The 26,856-nt window shown below is 41.6% G+C and overlaps 1 protein-coding gene across 4 annotated transcripts in view; it reads right to left on the reverse strand.

Moving 5' to 3' along the window:
- Window positions 1-26,856, reverse strand: part of tenm4 (teneurin transmembrane protein 4) — a 205,519-nt gene that overhangs the window by 37,460 nt on the left and 141,203 nt on the right. For 3 of the 4 annotated variants that reach the window (XM_037073918.1, XM_037073908.1, XM_037073900.1), the window contains 8 exons: window positions 26,437-26,637; window positions 22,504-22,689; window positions 16,415-16,561; window positions 15,347-15,563; window positions 10,173-10,292; window positions 5,005-5,266; window positions 2,987-3,254; window positions 2,739-2,882 (listed from right to left, as the gene is read on the reverse strand). In XM_037073918.1, the coding sequence (XP_036929813.1) occupies window positions 2,739-2,882; window positions 2,987-3,254; window positions 5,005-5,266; window positions 10,173-10,292; window positions 15,347-15,563; window positions 16,415-16,561; window positions 22,504-22,689; window positions 26,437-26,637 (1,545 nt within the window). Of the gene's footprint in view, window positions 1-2,738; window positions 2,883-2,986; window positions 3,255-5,004; window positions 5,267-10,172; window positions 10,293-15,346; window positions 15,564-16,414; window positions 16,562-19,862; window positions 19,890-22,503; window positions 22,690-26,436; window positions 26,638-26,856 lie in introns of all 4 variants that reach the window. The other variant, XM_037073890.1, reaches the window with a different exon arrangement.

Raw genomic sequence — 26,856 nt, forward strand, 5'->3', positions numbered from 1 at the left:
TTAGATCGAACACAGTATGAAGGCTGGCTCCATTTTCCTCAAACAATAATGGACACAAGCAGAATTGCAGTTACAGACTAGGATAGAAAGTGAAAATGGGCGTGGCCCGTACTTAGAATAAGCATATATTGGGGGGTTAAAACAAGACACAGCTATACATGTTTCTCTAATCTTAGCAGACAGCAGCAGCAGACTGTTTTATGCCAAGAGTGCGTCCAGCTTGTCCACAAAATAACTTCTTAGACAGGAATTATCTGGCAGCGGCCCAATAATGAATATACATCACCCAAATATTATTACCAATGGCAGATGATGTCTCAGTTCATGCTGAATTTACATTTTTTACAAGGCACTCTAAATCCTGTCCATGTGTAATGATGAACACAAACATATTTTACAAGAAAATTAGATTCATGCAGTTGCATTATTAGTAACTGCTGTACTTTTTACCACAGTAATTGCAAAGTTTGCACCCAATTAGCCATATTAAGGTATGTTTACATATTAATATCTGCAAATTGTTCATGCAACTCACATAACTGCATTTGCTCACAGCTCCCAATTAATCCGAGGAAATATAGTGTGTAGTTTTGCCTAAATAATAAAATGCTGCTACATTTTTCAATAAGCTTGAGACAAATCCTGGTGCTGCCGTCTACACATGCAGTAATTTACAATTTGCAAACTTGGAATCTGTAGAGAATATCCCACCAGTCTGGTGTGTAGAGATGCGTAGAGGGCTGCATGAATATGTTTGCAAATTCCATGTCAGATTTAATCATTTAATTAAGCTACCCTTGCAGCTTGATGCGCATGTAATAATGTGGGGTGCAGTTGGCAAGTTGCAAGCAAAAGGATTTTTATGGGGTGCTCATGTTGCACCCTTCCTGTTGGACTGGTAAGAAGGAAACTATTTGCAAACGTGTTGCTGATGGGAACTTGTTACGCTAAGACTATTCTCATGCTCTAAAGTGGCAACTCCTTGTATCCTGGTGGTTTATCATTGCTTAATACAATTTCAAATAAGTATTGGGTGGAAATTCTGAAAGAGAACGAAAGTCAACACACAGATACAGAATCTGCTGTGATTCTGAATAGGTCTGTGTGTGCACCCCTGCGAAATGAAGCCATGAAAATTGCTCAGTGTGCCTGTGTTTGCAATAAGAGGTGGTCTTAGCGGATGGAAACACAGGCGCAATTTCACGCCAAAATAGGGACCAAAAAGCCCTTGGCACAAGTGGAATCTCTTGGAGCTAGAAAAATTACCACACAGGCACAATCGAAAAAAAAATTGACTTGCCCTGATTAAAAATGGTTCTGTGCTCGCCTTCCTACCTCCACCGGCTCTGCACATGAACAGCAATCGAGCCATATGTGTGGAGTTTATGTGCTTGACATCCAGGCATGCACCCACACACACGAGCACCATGTTTCCATTAGAGTGAATATACTCTTGGAACGTGTTCAAATATGTAAATCGAAAGATGCTTCTGCTGCCCAATCAATGTAATCATATTTGAAATTCAGCATCTGCATGTCTGCGGTAGTTTTTATGCTTCTGATGGTGCTTGGTGACCTGAGTTCTTTGAGCAGCACAACATTTGGTCTATCAGGAGAGATCAGCCAAGCATCGCTTTCGTGGGACGTGATTTAATCTTAGGGGCTGCTGCTGCTGGGAGTAGCAGACTGACAGCAATTAAATTAGGGATGATTCTAAAAATGCTGGGCATGAACAAGGCATGGTGCTGCCAAAGGAAAGCTTGGTGTGGAGGAACTGGCAGTGGATGTGGTGGGGGGAACAAGGAGCGGCTCTCTCCCTCCTTCGGACAGCACATTGAGTGTGACAGATCAAAGTGCCACCTTCCTGAGCATTTTTCATATAAGTATGCCTCATCTCATCTGATGAGCCCTTCTAGACACAAACAGACTGTGAAGCCTTTGCTAGTGACAGGTGGTGCCCAAAGTTTTCCTTCCCACTCCTGCCTTTCAGGAGTAATTTGCTGGCAATAAGAAAATTGACCCCCCTCACCTAAAAACGGACAGTGGTAATAGAAAAGTCAGATCTGTCTGAGGCTACATCATGACACTGCTGAACTGAAAAAGCCTCAAAATATCAGAAGCGGGGAAGACAATTCAATGTTACACTAAAAACGTCACCTAAGGCACTTAGTGGACTTGGAGTTACTTTTGAGCACACACTGAGAGAAATGTGTGAAATATGTTTAACTGCAGCAAACTAAAGGCTTGCACTACAGTTTTTTGTTTCGATCATAACTAATAAGAATTATATCATTGTGTTCTATCAAGGCTAAACAGCATGAAACAAGTTATGTTAACCTGTTCTGATGTGAGTGTTGATTGCACAATGTAAAAGCTTTAGAATAATGACAAAATTGGCATTTCTTCACAAGTAATTAACCCCAATGGTGTCTTGTGCTGCTGGTAGTCGTGTAAAATAAATAACTGTCTTCACATTTGAAGATGTTTGTATGCAGTAGTGATCTGCAGTATAGTATGATGTCGTCTTAAGCGCTGACACAATTTCCAAAAAGAAGTACAACTGCAGTGACACACAAGTTTTGTTATTTTTTGCAGTGATAAATGATTACTTAACAATGGAACAAATAAGGTGTAAAAATGAAGATTTCTTGCAGTATAAAAATGTCTTCTGAGTAGGTGTTCTATTTGAAAGAGTGGGTGTGAATAATAATTCAAAAAGGCTTTATGAGCTGACTCACCACTCTGGATATTTAAAGCATGGTGCTTGTCAATAGTCCATCCTCCCAGTTTAGAGGCAGTGGTTTCGTATCCCTGAAGAACAGCAGTCCTCTTCTCCCACAGAATAAGGTCTGGACATGACTCATACTCAAAACCCACAGATACTGAAGGACACAAGCAAAGACGCAAGTAGAATTAGTGAACCACATGTGTTCTGGATGAAAAAATAAAACATATATAATATGAGAATATATACTTAATCACTTACCGAAAGCTTCAGACAAGCCATAGACCTTCTGGCTGTAGACATCAGCCTTGTCCCACACAAAGTCATACGAGAGGTTCGGAGCAGCAGGAAACCACTTTCTGAACAGCCTGCCTTCCACAGCCACCATGAGGTGAACCTTCATCAGGTTGAAAGGGATCGTGGTGTGGGTCAAGGTCACCCTCAGTATTGACTTGTAACCTGGGGTCCTGCTGCTTAAGTAGCCAAGTTTCATTTCCGTCCCTGGTATAGGCACTTCCTCCTGTAGAGACTATTGAAAAAGAAAAAAACCCAACTTATTAGTGACTATATATAGGCTAGCCAACAGTTTTGCAAGGCTGTAGTAGTGATGCATGCACAAAAAAAGCCCACATTTCTGGTCAGAAGGAGAAACACCTCTACTACCATGAAACACTTGGATATCACCAGATTTGCACAAATGTTGCAACACCAGCCTTTTGGCAAAGGTGGTTGAAAATGAAAGAGGGATGCTGTGTTCAATTATTAGAGTGTGTGTTCAGTTGTACAGTTCATGGAAAACAAATTCCCTTCTAAATAGCTTAGAAGGAATATGGATATAAACAGGAATATTCTGTGCGTGTAAACACAGCCATTAACAGCAAGCGAACATAAATCCTTTATCGAGCCGACAGGAATTGTAAATATCAAAATAATTAAAATTCTGTTTTCTTCTGTCTTTACTGTAGGATTAATATATAAGCCTCTCAATGTCCCTTATTTCACCGAGATTATCAATTTGTCATCCTTCGGTCAGTGGCCAACCTTGTCACAAATCTTTCATTGCCTTGCCTCCAACCAAATATATGGACCCAAGGGAAGATTAGAAACATCAATTAGAGGACAATTATATTCATGTGTAACAGAGAATCCAATGAAGGATTTCTTCATTATGTACTCCTCCAGTGAGTATATTTCATAATTGATTTAATAATTGCAAGTCCTTCATTAGGACAACATTCTTGCCTGCAATCCATTTGACAATGACATCAAAGGAGTGCCCTTGGGATCAGAGCTTGCACAGTCCGATAAGATATAGAGTAATAAAATTTTGCTCAGCAAGAGAACACATGGTAACCCGCTGAAGACAGAGCGGTAACCTCTTTGCAATACAGCAGGAGGTCAGCACTTGTACAGTGTCCTTATTGAGGATCAAGGGTCGCCACCACTGGTCTAGCTGACCAGCTCTTCTCTGCTCTAATTGAGTCGCCTCGCACCGCCTGTCTCCACGGTGCAGAACAAGATGTAGAGTAACAATTAAAACAGCTACTCAAAGCGACATTGGTCAGAGGACGTGCCACTTACAGGCTGATATGTTTCTTTTTTGAATGCTCAAAGTTTAGCTACGCCTGAGTAATTGCTTAAAATTTTCTTTTGGAAGTATAATTTGGATGAAATCCCTGTGTGGTGCTCTTACAGCTCAAGGAACAGCAAAGACAACGCTACTATAAATAGACAGAACTGCATACTAAATTTACTGATATGCCATAAATCTTATGAAGCAAAGAGGGAGACAGAGTAATTAGAGAAGGGCACAGAGATGCCTGCTAGACACACAGTAGCCACACATTTCCCTGCACACACACACCCATACAAGTGTGTGTCTGCACCAATAAGACACACACGCCCATGTAGACAGATATTAAAATATATATACAGTTATGAAATATAAAAACAAATCCTCTCGAGACTTGTATGCTTAACCTGGAAGCCTTCAACCCAGGAGAAATTTAAAAAGTCCAGGCTGTTTTCTGTGTGTGAAGTAATCATCATCACTCTGCAGTGAGACAGTACAATGCACATTGTAAATCGCCCAAGTTCCGCAGACCAATTACACTAGAGAGATAAAATCACAGTACTGCCATGAGCCAGAGTCACTATTTCACTTGTACATGAAAAATAGTCTTGAGAGTCTCTCCTAGATGTGTGGCATGAATCATCTGAAGTGGGGGACCCATGTAGATCACAACCTGCGGGGCAGTGGGGGGGTGAAGAGTGGTCACCTGGATTTCTGGAACGACGGTGCGCCTTTCAAAGCAGGAGCCGGCAAATGCAGTGAGCGGAGCTGGGGACACCACGGGGCTTGGCCTGGTAAAGCTGCTGAGGTCACAGCTTGGGATGTCATTCTCCTCATGTCGCATGACGATGGTATCCATGACAAAGAAGCGTCCCCATGGCAACCAGAGAGTATGCTCCTGGGTGATGAATGGAGCGCGCTCAAAGTGCAGGGCTACAGCTATGCCCCCATTGGTCACCAAGTCAAAACTGGAACAGAGACGTGCACAATGTCAAAGAGGATGAATGCTGAAACACATACAAGGGTGATAAATTATACATTCTTTAAAGAAATTCTGTGAAAATCCCCATTAGCGATGCATGTAATCTGCTGTGTGTTGGGGATTAAACCGTGCCACATTTTACGGTGAATATAATGTCTATTTTCTAATTAAGTGTTGTTATAACAGATCAAACAGTAATAAAACCATGTCTTAATAAATGAAGACTGTTAAGAAAGGATGCTGTTTTTCTATTTAGCTTTATCTTTCAGGCGCACACAGGCTGAAAATAAAATACGAAGACTAATCAGGATGTTAGAAGCACATCTCTTAATTAATGTCATAATCTGTAGATTTTATTTGAAGAATGGAAAACAGTAGACGCGTGCTTTGAGTTCAGCACGAGTGGTTTCCTCCCCCATGCGTGTGTAATGCGCTGCTCCTGCGCTCACATTTATATGTGGGAGAGAGAGATTTGTGCTGCAGGATGCAGGCAGCCGCCACTTCTCTATCGATCCCTCAGATGAAGGCTGTCCACTCTAACATCAGTCTGAAAGCCCTGCAATGCAATCCCATCCACTGTTGCATTTAAGGGGCCTCTGCCTCTGGTCTGACCTGAGTGAGTCTCAGCAAACAGGGTGCACTCTGGCGATTTTATCATCTCCGAATGCTGCATGGTGACAGCAGCATGCCTGCACCTGCACTGGTCTGCAGTTCTTGTCACTTCTCTCTAAGAGCCAATTAGCACCTGGTCACCTCAAGGCCCCTGGGACGGGGTCTCATCCTCAGACCAAAGGCTTCTTTTCCCACATTACAGGTAAAGCAGCGGGTCCAAACAGTGGCCTCTAAACCAGGTGACCTCCCTCTTGGTTTTAAGCTACTATATAAAGAATCTGCAAACTTCCCTTGAGGGTAAACATCTGATTGACTGTGGTGATAAACAAACATTTGTTCCACTGTTGGTGTTTTGCCCTTGGTTTAGTGCAAGTAGAGTGAGTCTGGCCAGCAGTACGGAGGCTGCAGAACGGATGGGGGCTGTGATAGTGGTACCCTTGTGCTGCTGTGATCCATCAGTAGCCATAGAGCTGCAGCTGGTCAGTCTGCATGACACCTGGCAGGCTCAGGCTATGCACGCTCAAAACACTCCTGGACAGATACTCATGGGCTGCGTGGCCAATCGATGAAGGGATTCACTGGCTGTTATCAATCATGACAACAGCCTTAAGCCATGTGACAAAACTTATTAGGCTACCTACAACAGCCTTGCTTGCTTATGCCCTCAAGGAATGCATCAAGCTCAAGCTTAACCCTGCCAGTGAACTTGGCATGCCTCATGCAAATTATACACAATCGTTTCTCAGCCAGTGTAGATTTGTAAGAACTGTATCTACTTAATCTTAAAGTAAAATAAGGACAAAGCAAATAGTAAGAATGATAAGGGACTGTGCACAAGCCCAGGTGATGTGGGTTAGGGTTAGGCTTATGTGTATGTTCGTCACCAATTAGGAGCTCAGTTAAATCCTCATTCATTAATGTGGCACCAATGACAGTGTGTCCTCATTCACCTGTAAACTTAATTTTAACTCAGTAACAAACTGGCGTCCACTTTGGAAAGATTGCAGTGTCCATGAAGGTAAAAGATAGCCACAAGATACATAAAAAAATAAATAACAGCAATAATAACAACTACAATGGCCAAGGCCAAACAGTCCCTATCTTACTCAGGCTGCTCTGAACTGAGAAACATCCTTCATCCAAGTTTCATGGAAATCTGTTTAGTATTTTTTGTGTTATCCTGCTGACAAACAACCAAGCAACCGACAAACAGACACGGGTGAAAACATCTTCTTGACAGGTGGTACTTCATATTACAGTTTTGTAATAGAATGCTAACAGTGAGGTAATTGTTTGATAATAAAGAGGTAATCATTGAGTGATTAATATTATCAATTACCAAAGTACTTACTAGATAATAGATTCATATTTACAATCCTGGTAACTGAAATGTAATTAACAATATAATAACTGGCCAAAACAAAGGGTACATGGAAACAAATTTAAAAATACCATCTTGAAATAAGAAAGGATGAACTAATGTTATATTAGCTTGTTGCCTTTTTAAATTCCAAATATTGCACTGAACACTTCCTCATGATCAAGACTCTTTGTTTTGGGCCCCTTCTTACCTTGTGACATACATTTCAGTATAACATTAACCAGATATACCCACTGTGTATACCAAGCAAATACCTGGTTATTACTTTGGTTATTACATGTCAATACTTAATTATTACCTTCTTTTAAATAGCAAATATAAACTTTACATTACAGCTTGGTAATAACATGTTAACAGTAAATTGCTACCACATGAATAATAATAATAATAATAATGATATGATAATAATGATAATAATAATACTGTGCCATCCTAGGAAAAGAAGAAGGAGCTTTTGATAAATTGTCAAGTAGTCAAATGTACACTGGATTTCCCATGTGTGTCATAGCTCCTACAAAGATCCTTGCAAGCACCCAATAACGTAACAGACTGTAGTCCACGTCAGCAGTTTACTCATTATTGTAGCGTACAAGCATAAAAGGGAACAGGTGTGTTTGAGTGCCCAGCCAGTCAGAAAATGTCCGAAACTAAAATAACCTCTTTTGTTTAGGCCAGAAAACTTTTTTCAAGATAGTGGAAAAGGTAATTTAAAAAACTAAGCCTGTGGACAATAAAGAACACATCATAAAAATGAGTTGAGACAGCTTTCCCATTTCTAAGTGGCTGAACAGGTGCATTTCTGATTTCACGCTGCACTGAGCCAGTTTACAGTGATTGCAGGGGAGTTGCAGGAGACTGGGCATGTTTACAGGGGAACCTGAGAGATGGAGTAGTGTTTACACATATGCTGGAATGGAGGAAAGGGTACTGAGCTTTGCGGAGGAAAAAACTGAGTGATGCATAATAAAAAATGGGACACGCATTAAATGGGAAAAGGAAAGAGATGAGGGAAGCCACTGCAGTGGAAAAGGACATGAGACCTGGGCTCAAGCAAAGCACAGGAAATGAGTGAAAGAGTAGTGCCCTGAAAGGAAAGGCTTAAGGGCAGTGGGAGATTGGAGGGGGAAAAGCGTGAAGGGATCGAGAGCAGATGAAATAAGTGAGGAAGGTGAAAATGATGAGGTGGAGATGAGAGATTTCTGTAAAACCAGGAAGAAGAGGAGACTGACAACAAGATGGAAGGAAGGGGGAAAAGCAAGAATGATCAAGATCAAACCAGCGGCTAAGATGTGGGCCTTTAGTGTGTCAGTGACTGATAAAAGTGTCAGGAGGAAGTGGGGCTTGGAGAGCGAACACCAATTCACGCTGTGCTGCGATAGAGGGGCTTGGTTTGCCACAAGGTCTTGCCAATACTGACTACTTAGAGAGATACAGAGGAATTGGAGGCTGTGAGTGTGTACAGTGTGTGTGTGTGTGTGTGTGTGTGTGTGTGTGTATGTGTGTGTAATCTGATCCAAAAAACATATTCAGAAAAGAAGAGAAATTAAATTATAAAGTCAATATTAGCCAAAGTTTTTTTTTTTTTTTTCCCCATTTTTTCTCTCAGGCCTTTTTCTCTTTCGCTCAAAGAAACACATTGAAAAACAGTCCGAGGTTTTTGTCTGGATTTCTCTGAGAAACTCTCCTGGTGGCAAAGCAGCTGGCACAGAGTCGCTCAAAGAAAGCCAAACAGAGACTTTTTCCACTCGTTTTATCCGAACACTTCAACACACAACAATCTATCTTTCTCTGAAGGGGCTCTATTGGAACTGTAATTCCACAACAAAAAGGTAGAGGATGAATTTATTGACAAGGTTTCCTGTCTCTTGCTGAGGCAGAAGATATGTGGAAATGTCCAAGGAAGACAGTGTAAATGATCAGAGTCAATCGAGTGTGTATTATTTCATGGACGTGAGAGCTACAACAGTGAATAGATTAATTGATTAGTTGTCAACATTTTATAATCAACTGTCAATTATTCTAATGGTAAATGTATCTGCTTGAGTTATTTTTCATGAAAAGAAAGTCATAATTCTCTGATTTCAGTCTCGGAAATGTGTCTATATTTTGTGTTTCTTTACACCTCTGACAGAAAACGGATTATTTTTGGGTGGTGAACAAAACAAGACACTCGAGGACGCCATCTTGGGCTTTGGGGGACACTGGTCAACAGTTTTCGGCATTTTCTGACATTTTATAGACTAAACATCTAACTGACTGATCAAGCAAATAATCAGCAGATTAACTGACAATGAATCTAATCATTATTTGCAGACCTAATGGAGAAAGAATTAAAACAATCACACAAACTAATTAAGATCAGGATAAGGATTAATTTCCCTTCTGACATTAATGGCAAAAACAGTATTGCTGAGCTACAAGAAGAGAGGACAAATGCAAAGCAATTTAATTGGTGGTCCGTGGCCTAGACTTAAATGTCTCACTTAATTCTCTAAATCTTCCATTGTCAAATAAATAATGTCCATCTGCACTATGTTTCATAGGCCCAGTGAGCCGCTTTGAATTGGCATATTTTATTCTTTCCCCTCCCTGCTGCTACTGAAGCATAACTTATGAGTGTACCAGAAGGGCTTTGTTTGATTTCTCTGGGAATTGAGCCGAGAACTCCAAAATTGGACCAAATGAAGGCACGAAGCAGATCAATGGCGGCACAGTTTGAGGTGGCAACTGTGTTTTTTTTTTTTCTTCTTCCATCATTAGTATTCAGCACAGTTAAGCAACGCTATTTGACAATAATATAAATATCATTGTCACATCTCTCTACAGCATATTTAGGGAGCTGTTAGTTTGCATCTCTTGTTTGGGTGTTGTGTGTCAATGTAAAGAAGAGGGATCTTACCTTCCATCCTGGCGGGTGATTGTGTAACCGTAGGACGGGTTGTTGATGAAACTGATGTTGACTCCAACCAGAGGTGTTCCATCCGAAGTCACTACTTGTCCGCGAATGACACAAGCGTGGCTGCACGGGAGAGAGGAAGACCAACGCCGTTACAAACCTTCTGCATACAGCTGCATATGTTTTTTGTCTGTCCACCTCATATAAGCAAAATGGATGGATTGGAGACAGGTTGAATAAGTATACAGTAGGTATAGATGTTATCAAAATGATCTACTGTACACAACAAAAACAAACAGCCATAACAGAGACAACAACACCTACTAGGATGTCTCTGGGGATTTTTCCTCCCAGAATGGCAGGATAATGAGATAAGGAAGCTTACTTTGCTTTTGCTCTAATTAAAAAAAAAAGAGGATTTATCTTTTCCATTACAGAATACAAGAGAGGGAATATAATAGCACTGCAGATTGGAAGACTTGCTTGGCTGGTTATCAAGACCTCGACAGATTTCCAGACTGACATCAGGTCTCCAGAAGCTGCATAAATTAGATCTGATCATCAGTCCCCACCAATCAATAGTAGGAAGCCATCCAAATTCACCTCCTAATCTTACTGAACTGATGAGTTGAGACCTTGCTGTATCACGTCTCCCTCGCTGAGCTCTGCCCTCGTCATTAGTGAGGCCCAACTCATGGTCAGCTATCGTTTCTGTAGCCGTTTGCAAAAAAAATTCCACTAACAAATGCCTTGCTGCCACTTCATCATTAGACCATGGCTATTTTTAATACATTTGGGTCTTAAACACTGCCACGTACTGGAAACAATTAACACTTGTGTGTTAGTAGCTGCCCTCAACATGTCCTTACCAGAGGCAAGATCATTCACCCCACACTATCCTGGTCCCCAGGAACCCAGTTTTATGTTAATTAGGCCGTGTCCCCTTCAGAAGACCTTGGCTGTCCACCACTGCACAGTAAACAAGCAAGGAGATAATGCTCTGAATCCTTGGACTCGTACCCAAAGATCTATCTGGGTGCATTTACATAGAATTACTACAAAAGTTAACCCAGCACTGGCCTGGCTGTCTAAGATTAGTCATTCATGCCGACAGTTTTTTTTTAGTCTTGTTTGAAGAGGCAATCATCCACATTTTCTTCAGGAGGAGCAGCGAAAGTGGAACTATCTCCTTCCTGCCTCTGTGAACCACATGGGGAGATGATTCCTCGCTGTCAAGACAAATGATTTAAATATTGACATCAAATAGAACAGAAAGAAAGAGCAGCAAAGGAAGCGTGAAGGGGTTGCAGCAGAAGCTTCCTCTCCTTACGAGGTTTAACTAGTCCAAGAGGATTCACAAAGTCGAAAGGGACTTCACAATATCTCCACCCTCCAGTTTATCATACATCATCCACGTAGGAAGCAAAGTGACGACATGAAAAATAAGCAGGTGAAGCCCCTGAGCTCAAAAAGACTCACGTCTGGTTTATCTACTTGAAAGAGGGAGAATTGTGGATAACAAGACGTCTAGTCGAGGCTTTGGGGTGGATTGATGTCATGTCTGTAATGTTAACACATGAGGCTGATTCTCCTCACCAACTCTGAACATGACGAACTGGCACAACCGTCTCAACCGTCTCCTCTCAACCGACTCTCTATCTGATGTGACAACTGGAAAACATTTAACAATTGAACTTTTCTAATTAAGGGTGTGAATGAAGTTGGCCTGTTATTTATGTTTGTGGAACACGAAGAGCGCTAGTTAATACTTAGGATCATTTTATTAGCCCAAACCCTTCTTATAACTCTCAGTTTGAAGTGTGCCTCTGAAAAACATCTGCTTGAAAGGCCATGTAACCCTAACACTTCATCCTAACCCTCTATCCCACCAACAATCAGTACACCCTACCCCTGGGCATGAATACGCAAAATGGAGGGCTGGGCTAAGTGGTAGTGGTGTATAAAGGTTGGGCCTTACAGTGAATGGCAGCAGTTTGTCAAGAACAAATCTACTGTTCTATCCATTTACCACAAACTGCCTGTTTTAGCTGATGTGGGTGAATAGTGCTGGGAAGCAAAGACTTTGAATGAATCTGAACGACCCCGGATAAAAACAGAAAGTCACAAATACGCATCAAAGACAAACAGCTGCCACACAGTTTACATTTGTCAGGAAGCTGAAACTGGAATACCCTGAAACCCCTTACCAGCTGACTGTGAGGAAACTACTCCACACAAAATAAATACAAAAAAAAAAAAAATGCACGCCAGACTTAAGTATAGAGAACTTTCAATGAGCAAGCCTAATAAATGGTACCATCACCGCAGAAGCAACAAAAACATCATTACCCACACAAATGACTTGATTATAGGGTAAACCCTGCTGCAAATATAAGCATGTCACTGCAGCCCTCTCATTCCCTGCCTGTGGGCAACCAAGCACACGGAAGAGTGTAAAATGAGCAGACGACAATGTAAATTTTTAGCTCCAAATATATAATGCTGCTAAAAGGGTTAGCGCACACTGAGAACAAAACAAACGAGATTTTCTGACACTAATGGCCTAATGCTAATAAAGGAGTTATAAATAAAATAATAAAAGTGCAAGCTTGTAAATGAAGCGAAAGGCTTTTGCCTTGCTATTATAAGCCAGCTATCAATCTTTGCCCAAATTGTTCCACGGACAAAGTCCCTGTTTACTATTCTAGTCAGCAGCCACTGCTGGGCCTTAGCAGTCTCTTGTATTATGTGTCATGCTGGAGAGCCGAGACATTTTATGCAGTGGCAGATGTTTTATTCCGTGGCACCTTTGCCGCTTTTTGTGGTGGGAAACATCAGAAATAGCAGTCGGACATGTCTACCAGCATGAGGAAGTGGTTAATGGATCAATTAAGAGATGATCAGGTGACCAGTGCAGGGATATCAGGAAGATGCTCAGACCATGCCTGTGAGGCTCATCTTAGTCCCAGAGTCCCCTGTCATAACCGCTCATTTCTGTCGGTGGGTGGGGAATGAATACCAAGCATGAATAATAGATTATCACTGATATTTTTAGGTGAGCCAAGGCCTCCAATCTTGCGGCTCATATCTGGATTCTTGATTTTACTTATTTATGGCTGCATCTCCTTGTGAGAGAGACAAGAGTATTACTCAACCCTCTACGCCTCTGTCCACTGAAGAACTGCAAAATGTTGAGTGGTTCTTGAAAGCCAGAAAAATGTCAATGAGGGAAAATGTCAGAAAGTGTGTTACAAGTGCTTTCCTGAAGTGTCGGCTGACACTACCAGCAAAAGTTCAAAATCAGGCAGCAGATGCAGATAACTAACTGAGAAACTAGAATGGCACTCAGTAAAGCGGCTATCGTCGCCAAAGGGCCAACAGTCCCCTTCAATTTACTCAAGCCTCGTCCAATATCAAACATGATAGCCCTGTATTACTAAATTCTCAACCACCCATTGCTGCTTCACCATAATTCAAGCTCACCAGATCTGGGATCTACATCAAACTGTAGTCACTCATAGATTTCAGCCACCTAAATACTCCAAACATCCATGCATTCCCTGAAAAGTGACCATGAATGTTGTTGTTTTTCTTTTTTCTTTTTCTTTTTTAAAGGCAATGTTAAAGAAAGCAAGACAAATATCCCGGATCCATCCCTTTATCTGAATCCACACCGGAAGTTAATGAGGTCTATTCTGGACTGAGATTCATGCTCTATCCAAGTTTTGTGGGAATCCATTCCATCATTTAAGTGTAATTTTACTAACAAACCACCAATCAGCAAACAAATAAACACACATAAGTGAAAAAAATAGAGGTAGAGGTAGATAGAAAGACGAGTGTGCTTTATAGGGGCAGCATAAAGATAACCACATGTTTCACTGCAAACCGTGAGCTAATACACTGTCCACATTGGGTTAATAAACAGCACATTATTTACAAAACCTCCATCAGCAGCCAGTATTAAGATGCACTGTGGTGTTGCAAATTATATTCAAGGAAATGATCCTGCTCGAGGACAGTTTTGAAAATCATTTTCCCTTCAAGAACAAAGCAACAGCTATGCCGGACTAAAAATAGGAATGTCTGAAACCACAACCTTCTGCCATAACTTTTACAAAGAAGGAAAAAAAAGAGCCTTTTAATAACAACACCATGCTGTGTTCTCTTTTTCTGCTTTTTTTGACACCATTTTATAAAATTGTATCACAAAAGAGCAAAATTTGAAGACCTCTTTTTTATTCTAAATTTATTTTGTTCTCTGTTTGTTTCATAGGAGTATTGTAAGCCAAGATGAGAGGGATCCACAAGCAAGTGGGATGCAAATAAGGTGACACAGCCTCACAAGCGATTAAAGATGAAAAGAAAAGGAGACAAAGGAAACGAGAGGCAGGGGAATCTTCTGGGACTTTGACAGCCATCCTGCCTGATATAAAAGCATCTTGGATTCCATGGCTGGGGTGTCATGAGCTCTGCCTCTGGGAGTGGGCCTCAGATGGATTACAGTAAAAGTAATCACAATACATGAATATGAGATGCCGTTCGTGCCAGGGAAGGCTTCTTGCTTTTGCCACATTCTATGTTTGTCCATCATCATCTGTCTATCATCGTTCTAGTTATGCATGCCACCAGTCCCTGTCCATTTCAGCCTCCTGCGGCTGTAGCTACAACAACGCCAGCGCACTGACATTTTGGGTCATCTGGGTTTGAAAAGCGCAAATGTTTCGCAATCGCCAAGATCTGTCAGTGCAATAACCATAGCATTGGAACCGCAATGGCCTATATTAATAATGTAAAAGGCCAAAAGCCATTGATTGATTTGTGTTTGCACCTGACATGTCATTACTTGAATTACATAAACTGTGATGTTTGCTATAATGCAAACACAGATTTGATCAGTGTGAAACCAAAGGAAATGAGCAGAGCTACACAACTGTGAGTACAAACAAAACACAGTGAGTCGATAATTAAAATGAGAAACATATTAAATCCAGCAATTACTCATTTAACTGACTCAGCTGAATATGTATGATCTCACATGAAACTGATGCAAGAGAAACAAACGATAATGCAGAAAAAGGATAATTTAATTCAATGTTGACGACATAAATCTCTTCCCAGGAGAAATAAGAACTTCTGTCTTGTTGCAGAATGTTGCACTGGGTGCTGTCACTCACTTTCCATCGAAGGGGTTGGCACCAGGAATGATGTGGGTGCTGTCCCTGCCCACCAGGAAGTGCACTCGGTCATAGAAAGTCCTCAAGTTGCTCTGTGTAGAGGACATCTGTGTCTCCTGGATGATGTCCAGGGGGTCCGGGGAGCCCACACACAGAGAGGTGGTGTGACAGGTTGCCTGCAGACAGCAGTCTGGATCCATGCAGTCCACCAGGCCATCTGACAAGGTCAAACAAGTCACACACACCCCCTCATTAAACAACAGCCTGGACAAACACCTGGCAGACGAAACTAAGCAAATATATTTGAGTCATTGGAGTATTATTCAGTTTGACTGTTTGAAATCCATGTTTTGCAAGTCTCATCCTGGGGAGCCTTTCAACAGCTCTAGCATTGCTTGTCGTTCTCTACCTGTAATCTGCATGAAATAAAACAAGACAGAATGAGCTGCTGTGCGCTGCACTTTACTTTTCTGAAGTGGGTCATTGGACTCCAAACCCTTCGCTTTCAGGGGCCTATCTGGCCAGATGGGTGATAAAAATAAACCCTGCTGTCAGGAGTCAGTCAAATCCCCAGCAGCGCCCCGTCTTTGCCAGTGAGAGCTCTATAGTCCCTGCACTGTGATGGGGAGACAAACAGCCCCTGCATAAATAAGCGGGGCTAGCACATAGCTCAAGCCCAGAATGAGGTCTGGAAGAAAGGAAGTCACGTCTCCTATTTGGCCTCAAGAGTGGTGCAGCCCCCTGGCTGGCTCTGTGTGTGTGCCTGGCTCTGCTCGGGGCTAGTTAGAGGGCAGAGCAGGGACTTCCTCCTGGGGCCAGTGCATGCTCGAGGCCTCGGGCCAGCTACGCTGCTTTTTAATAAAAACCTGTTGTCCAGGTGACTGACTGGAAACCATTCCTCATCCTCGCATACATGAGGGTACCACTGAGCCTGTAAGGCACAGAGCAGGTACAGTATATCCTCTCGAACAAAGGTGTTTAATTCTACAGTCAAATTGAGACTAGTTAAGAGTCTGGCCCTGTTGATGCTTGTCAGAAGGCAAAGCTGTGTGTTGTTGGTGATTTTACCTCCATCGTTGTCCTTGACATCACTGCAGGCAGTTTCCATAGAGGTGTCACAGCCAGTGCCCCTCCAGCCCAGCTGGCACACACAGTACCAGCCATTGTTACCCAGAGTGCACCTACCATTTCCATTGCACAAACCAGGACAGCCCTCTGTGTAACAAAAAAGGACAAAGACAGAGGTTGGCACAGAATATCAAACGAAGCAGGCTTAACGGGTAACAGATAAATGCTGTGGGTAGATTGTTTGTTAACAAACGCCAGTAATAAAACAGAGACAACAATGTGGGCTTTTTGATGACAATGGTTTGTTGCTAATAGCCTCTGATAGTAACAGACTAAAGTCATTTTAAGATTTGAAAGGGGTGAGGGTGGCTTTATAATGACCCTCAGCTGAAGTTGATTAATTTGATACACCTTTTGTGAAGCTTCTAATATCCCTTTGCAGTAAAATCAGATAAGAAGGATCTTCTAAATCAATATTCACTCATTACTACAGTGGATTGGCCTCTTGTATCTATGCAGCTACTGCTGCTGGGTAATGAGAGCAGTGGTGTATATGCAGGCATTACTGCACATAATTAGATACGTTTCTTTTTTATGTGATTTTTGAATGTGACCATCAATATGATCATAGCTGCACTTTCATCTGCATAAGAGACGAACTTCAACAGTCCTGCATTAATTATTGAAAACACGTCCATATTATCATTTGTTCTTTTCTTTTTTGTTAAATTGTCTCCAGACTCATATTAACAATCAATAAGAAAATACCTTTAGGTAGATTGCATCTTCTGTCATTAAGAGAAGCATAAACGCAACATAGAAAGATAGTAGGAAGTGGATAACGCTGAGCTCGATTGTATTACTTTGCTTGCTTATTCCCAGGCATGTGACCCCTGGGAAGCTAAAAGCAGACTGGAGCAGAAAGACAGGTGAAACATTCGTCCGTCTCTTTCTGGATCGGTCTTCACAAGGACATAGCTCAGAGGATTATCTCACCCATTTTTCTAGGGGTGTTTGGCATTTATCTGCTACCTTGTGATTCGTATCCCCTCGCTCAGGCAGAGGCAGAGGGTAACATCTCTAGATATCAAACGCAAAAGTCTGTCACAGTTTGTGTTGTTAGCGAGCTGCCTTGATAGAGAGAATGTTAAGCTGACCCACTTTATCAACTAAAGAGTCTGGGGCAGCTGTCTCAATGCTCTTACATCACACAGGGAGAATAAGAGTGGGTGAATGAGAACGCGAGAGAAGGAAGAGAGACGTCAGTGCGGTGAATGGGAGACGTGTATTAAAGGGAAAAAGATCAATTTTAGGAAGAAACGGAGATAAGTATTTCGGAAGATAAAAGGCAGAAGCGGCACTAAGAATAGATGTGTGTTGTAGATCAAATGATGAGCTGAGTAATGCGTCGGCTTCATTTTTGGGCGTCGCAGTACAAAGAAAAGACAATATCATGACACAAGCCATAATGCAGCCATGGATCAATGAACAGCTCACATTTGTACACACTTCTAGATTTCAATTTAAAAAAATAAAACGCACCAAGCCTTCCCAGTGGTAGCCATTCATTTATACTTTACACCTAAGTTGCTTTGTGATATGGACATGGAAGATTCTTCATAAAAGCAGTGACAGATCATAATCGTGAGTGTGCACACTACACAAAATTGTAGCCAGCTAGTTACAGAGTTAGGCCTTTATTCTGTCTCAATGAAGCAGTGGGTTAACGTTACTTCAATATGTTTGGAGATTTGGGGGAGGGAGGCAGCAAGTGATAAAAATAAAATAAAAAAAAATTAAAAATGCACCCAGATTTCCAAAGTGGACATCTGGGGAAATTTAAGATTTCATTAACTTACTGGGAAACACGAATTGGACAAGATGCACGCTCTGTGTAAAATCTGCCCCACAACAATTCCAAACCACTTTAACCGTTTTCATCTTGAGCTAGAGCCAGCAACCATAAACAAAACAGCGAGCCCGGCTAATCAGGCAAGAATTTAGATGGCGCTGTCAACTCTGCCACTGAACTCTGAGAGAGGCGTGTGCTCAGTGAGTACCTTGTCTTAGCGCAGCGACATGAAAACCTTTAACTGTCATGCAGTGCAGAAAATATTTTGTTAATTTTCTGAAATGTTAATGTACTGAGATGGTTCACACAAATACTGGTATTGAAAATATGTAGGTTTTTTTTTTAAAATCGAAGTCAGATTTTTGTAACAAAAAAAAACAACAAATGATGAAAAAAGGAGAACAGATTCATCTGGCTGCTTTTATTCATTGAAGAAAAGTAGCCATTTGCAGTAATATAGAAAAATGGAGGATGCATTACATCATGATGTATTGAGGATTACTGTGCATTTATATTGTTTAGAGTTTAATAGTGATTTAATGTAATTGTCAGGCCAGTAAAGAGTCACATCTCTGCTGTCGAATGGAAATTTGGGGTTTTGTTCAACTGTGAAAAGCTCCATAGAATCTATTTCAAAAGGTAAATGGAGAATGGAGCAATCAGCACGCAGAACAAAGGGGGTAACTTGTGGAGCATTAAAAATCATAAGAAAAATAAATAATCCCTCATCCATTTTCTTCTTGTTTCCCTGAAGGAATGGACTCACAGTTGAAGGCTAATGCCATTAGAGAGTGCCTCGCCTCCTAGACACGTCTGGGCATTAGTCGTCCTTTTATTGAGCAAATGGACAAAACAACTCTGGTTAGACCAATGGAGACGCATGATTAGTAAGCTCCGAATGTTTATTAGAAGGATAAATAAAGATCCACTCTCTTTTGGCATCAGTTCAACTTAATTGGCAGCCCTTTCAGAGAGGAGCCCCTGCTGAGCCCTGCCCGAGCCTGCCTGAAACAGCTCCAAACGTGAGGCTGCAAGTGTTCGAAGGACTCCTCTGGCAGCCGCTCTCATGCCAGGTGGTCCATTACCAAGGACACAGTGAGAGTGAGAGAGGGTGCTGAAGGCAGAGAGGCAGGGCTGCTGCAGAGCCTCCACCCCCTGCTTGCCCTGCACCAACCAGACCATGAACTCTTTTAATTAGAGAGGATGCGGCCTCAGCACCTATCAGGCCCTGCTCACAGCTGCACATTCATACATAATGCATGGCACAGGTTATGAAGAACCCCTTCCCGACATCCCCCTTTTTTTGAGAAAGCAATGCCGCACACAGACCAAATATTCAACACGTAAAGAAAGCAGCACAACTTGACTCACCAGGTGCGAAAGTGCTAAGTGGAGATTACTGTGCGATAATATGGCAAAAAGTTGATGGGAGGTGGGGGTCTTTAGAATGAGTTGTTTGGGGCAACAAGAGGTGCATAGTGTTTGCATATGTCAATGTAGGGGGAGAGCATGGTGTGTGTGCATGACTTGTTAATGCTGGCTGGAGTTACAATGGCAGGAGGGCAAAATAGAAGGAAGGAAGGAGGAATGCCATACCTTTCACTACCTTATCCAGATAGTGAGCTTGGGAGATAAAAGACAGGACATATAAGGGAGGTTTGAACAGTGCCACTTCCATGACAAGACAGCAAGGCAAGGTGTTAGTTTACATTACAAAAGGTAAATAAAAAATAAACGAAACACAAAAACAAAGAAAAAGTGCAGGCATGAAGCAAAATCATGCATTACAAGCAACACAACACGTACGATCCAACACAGAGGGAGAGGGATGGAGATGGAACAGAGACGGGGGTTGTGGAACACAGAGAAAGAGAATGAGAGGCAGCGACAGAGAGAAAGAGAGAGAGAAATAAGTAAAGAGTGTGAGAAAGGATAAATAGTGATATGTTTCGAAAGAACATTTCAATCTGTCCCCGTTTATCAAGTGCCAGGATCGGCAGAATCTCTCAGGGGAGTCTTTCAAAAGCAAAGTGATTGATGCACATATTACCACCCTTAAATCTTTCGAGCAATACCGTGCAGGTCAGGATGTTCAACAAAAAGCGCTTTTAATCTTGAAACACCTCTATAGACGATGAGGTCACCAGAGGCTTCAGCAATGGCAGGGCGACTGGACCCGCTGTGCGCCACAGCATGGGGTTCGGGGCTGACGCAGAGCTCTCAATAATGAAAATTGATTTAAATTGAGATCTTTGGCTTCTTAATGGATGACACTGAGGAATATTCTTGTCGAGGGAGTGGGGATCTCAATATGGCACTTATAAAAGGGCCATCAATAATGTAAGGCCAGCATATAAAACATTCACAGACTGAGTCAATGCTCTGGCACTCAGGCAGCTCTGCTCCAAGATATGCATGAGAATACTGTGAGAAAAATTATCTTTGTCTGCTTGAATACAGAATAAAGCGTTCACCTATAAGACAATTCTCAACTTTTGTCCCATCTCCCTATTGACACAAATGTGTGGGAGTTGCAAATGTCTGTTCACTGAAACGCTCTGGCAGAGGGGGAAGAGATGGCTATTGTGTTCCCACATCCTCTCCGATGCTTGAGTGGTTGGATCATAGAATGATAATGAGTGAGCAACCATGTTAGGTGGCCACTGTCAACAAAGAAGTGGTGGACCTTTCACTTAAACTGAAATAGTATGAACACAATACCGTTCTATCTGATAGTTACCTGCTATTATATCAAGAATATGTAATATTCAAATTGACGGCCACTAGGGCTGCAGGATATAGTAAAAAAAAAATAAAAAAAGGTCACACTGCAATAATTTTTGATATTACGGCTGCTGTGTAAGATCATTAAAATCAGGATGATGTGACATTTGCTGGGGTCTCTACAAAGCAAACATGTCCCGTACATCTGGAGAGCAACTTGTAGTCAAGGGAATGTCATATTTTCATTTGTTTATTTAAAAAAAATTGCAGCTAAATTGCACCTTGCCATATTTCATTTTCGATTCATTGTGCAGCCACATATTTTGTATGTGCAACCCAGTAATACTACAACATTCAAGTGTAGTGTATTTTAAGTATAAATAACTGAACGTTATACTTAACAACACTACTTGAGTATTAAATATAGCCATTTACGTTTCACCAATAAATAATAAAGAAGAGTCAAGAATAGAATATAAGAGACGAAATGAGAGAAGAGAAGAGTATTGATGCAACACAGGAACAGAATGATGAAGTTGTAATCTTGCAAAGCAGGCGTCACACTGCACGTCCTCTGGATGGTCTCCTCGGATGTCTGGAGGCGTCTTGACAGTCTTGACATCAAATATCATGAAGCTAACTACATTAAAACACTTAATGATTTAATGAGTGTAAGTTACAGCTTAACAAAGAAAACTGTCAGAAAATCAATCACCCGTTACTCAAATATAACCCCACCGCTTCCTCGTGTCAGTGGCCATTTCAAACAGTATTTACATATTACTGTCCCTTATGACAAACAAAGGCTCACAAGAGCAATGCCAGCTCTTCCAGAACTCCAAAGTAGCAAACATATTAAAAATACATTTTCAGTTTCAAGTGTTATGGACACTTTATTAAGATCAGTTCAGTTGGCCTCTTCAACATTTTAACTATTATCCGTTTCTTAAAAAGAGCCAACATTATCAGCCCACAAGCCACTGCGGGCAAACTCTGTTAAAGCATTATGAAATACACTAAAAAACACACAGCAGCTCCAAGGTTATCAAGAAACCTCTTGACATTCAGTCAAGGTCTTCAAACCTCAACTTCTGCGAGGGTTTACAGAGGAACTATTGCTGGTGTAAACATAAGGCTAAATGTAGTGGTTGACCTGCTCACAATGGCTCACATGTCAGCATTTGAAATTGAAAGTAAATGAAAAAAAAAAAGAAGCAAATAAATAGATGAGGAAAAGGATGAGTAAAATGAAAGGACACCTTAGCACATTCCCACATTAAAATGCATGAAGGCAAGCCTCAGATCCTTGAGTAAACCTGTTCATGCTTTACCGAGTTGCACAAATTCAATTAAGCATGCTTTCCCCCCTCTTTTCCAACTGGACCCTTCCCCACACACCCAACGCTTCACACACACGCAGGCAGACGGACAGCCTACGCCTTTGTTGGACCCGCAGACACACAGACGTACACACACAGACCCCCACCCAAACCAGCGCTTCTTCTCATCCTACCAATAGTGCAGTGCTCTCCGTTCCAGCCTGGACTGCATTCACATTTGCCGTCCTTGCAAGTGCCATGTTCGTTGCAGCGAGGGTGACACGCCCTTTGGTCACACCCAGTGCCCATCCAGCCGTCTTCACAGCGGCAGCTGCCCGACATACAAATGCCATGGCCACCACAGTCCGCTGCACAAATCTCTGTGGGAGACAGGGACATAGAAAAAGACGAAAGAAGAGAGTGGGGGAAGACAGACAGAAAGGAAGGAAGGGGGGGTGGAGATGGAAAGGGAAGACAAGGCGGTGGTTGGACAAGGCAACAAGGGTGAAGAAAAGACAAATCCAGGAGTTATTGTCAAGGAAAGGCGGCCACGCTCCACTACCTTGTCTGATGGCAGCTGAAAAGAAATTCCTGCACCTCATAAGGAGCAATCCTTTTTGACAATACAAATCTAATAAGTCCATTACAAAGAAAGGACATGGATTGAGGCAGCCTTAGCAGACGTTTTCTTCTCCTAGCCTCTTCTCCTCTTTGTAAATTCTACTCTTTCTGCCACAAAGGGGGTAAAGGGGAAAAAAATGCACAGCTGGAACTTCTTGTAGGAATTGAAAAATTATCAGCACTCAGATTTGAATGAATCTGTAAATGTTACTGTATTTCCTTTATTGAACATACAGGTTAGTCACATGCTTTACCATGTGCTTCAGGTTGGAGTTAAGGCTCCACAGAAGGATTTAAGACATAGGATGTCAATATGCTGTTTTAATTCTACCTAAGTGCAGTGGAGGAGAGGAGGAAGTACATTCATGGAATGAAGGAGACTGAGAGACAGAGCCACAGTAAAGCTTGGCTGGCGCTATTGTGTGGCAGCTGAAAGACCTCCCTGACAGGCTGCGATAGAGCCCGGGACATTACCCGCGTCTCATGAACTCGAGGGAGAGTATGACAAGACGAAAGCTCAAAGAAATTAAACAGTGACAGATTTATTATGAATCTCATTGAAATGTTAACCTCTTTATTAACTTAAAAAAAAAAAAAAGAAAAAAAAAGAGGCTTAGCAGTATGGGCAACGAGGAACAATAACCATGTATTCCTGGCTTATTAGCCAAGTCAATTCAAATATGACCACAGGGGACCAAACTGGAGGTAAAATCTTTTAATAAGTCAATTACGGCCTTAACAGTGCCTATTTTGTCATTGCTACAAATTAAATTTGAGTGGTATTCTCAGCCACAAACCATAACATGACATTACCAGCTAAAAAAAGCTTTTAAAAATGACTCTCCCCTGCTAATTACAGCTCAGCACTGTTAAAATATGAAAATGTTAATTTTACATCTGACTTTTGATTTAGAGGCACCGTATGCAGGAAGCATTTAAATCAATGGCCCTTATGTCAGCTTAAACACACACTCATCCACACACACACAAACAAAACTCATTACACATGCAAACAAACCATCAATCATTTTCTAACTATTTAGCGTGGATCTAAGCCTTCTACGTCCTCTGAAGACAATATTAACACAGTTTAATGGGAGGTGCTAATGATCATAATGAACATCTTGAGTGATCTCATTAGCACATATGTTGAATAAAAAAAGAAATGCACAAACTGACCAAACCAAATTATCAGAATACATACTGTTTAGAGAGAACAGACTCAAACTGACTGTGAGACAACTGTTCACTTGGAACACGGGAAAAGGCTTTAACGTGATAAAGATGCAATTATAGCCTGCAGACAAACCCTCATTATCCGTGGCCAGAGGAGTCCACAGTGAGAAATACCCCCGTCCCCATGACGGCCGTTACCATTTGCACTAAAGGACCGTGTAAACAAACTTTCCTCTGGGTGGGAGAATGGCAAAAATGGCATAAAAACACACATATTAAAGGACATAAAACCTCAGGCATTGTTTTATGACTTGTAACAGTATTACTTCCGACCGTGCACACCCAGGTTGTACTGTTTCGCAGCCACATGAGAAAATGAGTTTGTGACTTAAAAGAATTGGGGGAGTGGGGGATTAAAGAATCTTAAAAGATATATTGAAAGCTTTCCATCTTTTTCTCCCCTTCGTCTACAAGGTTATAGGCTGCTAGCTGTGCTACCAAACTACCAAGTTTAGTGTTGTATTAGACCAGAGAAAGCTCTACAATGAACGGGATAAAGGCGGATAAAGAGCTAACACATCATCATTTACAGAGCCTTTTCTCTGCGAGGCGAACTCAGACTAACTGCCCATTTCCCTCAAAATCCCTGGGATTACCTAATAGGTCATTGTGTCTGCTTGGAATATAAAAGGATTCAGGGATCCAAGTGACTGCAGGATTAAAAGTCTCATTTCAGAAATATTTTGTATGCATACAAATTGTGTCGTTAAATGAAAGCGTCTGAAAGCTGCAAATGTATCAGTCCCAACAAAACCGAGCTGTGCTGATTATCAAAATATCAGATGTCTGTGCAAACGGAGCTTTCTGAAGCTTTTATCTGCCAAAAAATCACCTTAAAACATGAAAACTCGTCTCGTGAGCATTCATACGTGTGGAAAATTGTGAAATCCTTCAGCTGGCTTTCATAATGAAAATACATTTTCCCTGGAACTTTTGCATCTGCCAACACTGCAAGTCAGTTATGTTAGATAACTCCATTTGACAGCTCTTTAACAATCTACCCCTAAGTTCACTGAGGTTTTCCAGTATAATACTTTGGTGGATTTTAACAGGCAGGCTGCTGTCAGTTTTTTCACCCTCAGAGCCTCGAGAAAGGTATATTCTAGCTGTAAAACTATATCTTAGGCTCAGCCTATTCTTGACTACCAAGAGAGAACATTCCCCATGGACAAAATGAACACAGTGGGAACAGTCCTCCAGAGCAGAAAAAGCTATCATCAGCTGTTAGCGTTGTGCCGACGTGAAGAAAGCCAGAACTCGAGTGACTCGAGCATTAACTTGTATTAGATCATGCCTCTGACAATACCCCTACTATGCGTGTTTCCTTCTTCTCTGTGGCTGCCAACAAACCATGTGGTGGTTTGAAGATGAAGCCATTCGTAACAGGAATACATTTAGAGCAAAATCAACCACAGTTTGATTGCTCGCTGTGGACCTCCAACTGATCATTGATGTGAAAAATTGAGGCTTTTATACGAGCCATTCTCTTTTAACATAATCAGATATGTTTACTTCTGTGAGGAGTCGAGCAATTTTAAAAGTTACATTGAATCAGGCAGTGAAATAAATCCAGATGAAAAGGCGGTGATGTTATCAGAAATGGACTAACAGAGATGTCAAGGTTATTACATGTTGCTGCTGCTGATTGAGATAAAACTAATGTTTGCAAACACTGAAGGGAAATAAATTATATTTGTTGAATATTGACTGACTATGATGACTATTTGTCAAGAGTTAAGGATAAAGAAGTGTGATATAACTAGAAATATATTGCAGGTTTGAATGAGTTGTGATAAAACTTTACTTTTATCCTTCAACTGCTGTATTACTTTATTTATTTATTTATTTATTTTAACTTACTTCATGATAAAGTATTCTTTGTTTTCCAAGTAACAGCTGTTTTGATGTTGTAGAATGTTAAACCATTCTAATGATCATTTATTTTTTTTTCCCCATGGACAAAAAGGTGCAATGTTAGCTGGTTAGCATGTTAGTCCTGTGGAAGTTCTTCCTGTTCAGTTGATAGCTTACGTCAGTCCTTTTCATGTTGTAAAAATAGTTTTAATAACATTTGATGCAGAGGTTGCTTTTCATAAGCAGATGGTGTAAGAGGATAGGCTAATTGCTGTTGGCGCCCTGCAAAAAAAAAAAAATCTTGGCTAATTCAACATAACTAATGCAATGTTAACTTGGTAATCAAAGCTAAATCAGCACTGATCAGTGTAAGGGAATTCTGCCCGTGTTTACACTCAACTGAGGGAAGCACTCACCTGTAGAGCAGTCATGGCCTGTCCAGCTGGGATCACAGCTGCAGGTTCCGGCGTCTGCCAGGAAAGCTCCATGTCCAGAGCACTGGTCCATGCAGGACGCCCTGGGGCTCTCACATCCTGGCCCGCCCCACCCCACAAAGCAGTGGCACTCTCCCTGGACACATACCCCTCGGCCAGAGCATGTTGGGTCCAGGCAGTCCACTAAAAGGGTTCCAAAGAGACAATGTCAGACACACCAGTCACCTGCTGGTTCCTTCTTTCAGAGGCAACCTGCCGTTTCTATTTGAGCCCAAGTAGAATGACAACTGCAGTGGGACACAGCTCAGCTGCAGCTGGCGTCGCACATGTTAAATGAATGCACAGAAAGAACACACAGAAATTGATGTGTGGGGGCCCACTTTCTCTAAAACCATAGAAAAG

This window comes from Acanthopagrus latus, chromosome 2, assembly GCF_904848185.1.
Source record: "Acanthopagrus latus isolate v.2019 chromosome 2, fAcaLat1.1, whole genome shotgun sequence".
Taxonomy (NCBI): Eukaryota; Metazoa; Chordata; class Actinopteri; order Spariformes; family Sparidae; genus Acanthopagrus; species Acanthopagrus latus.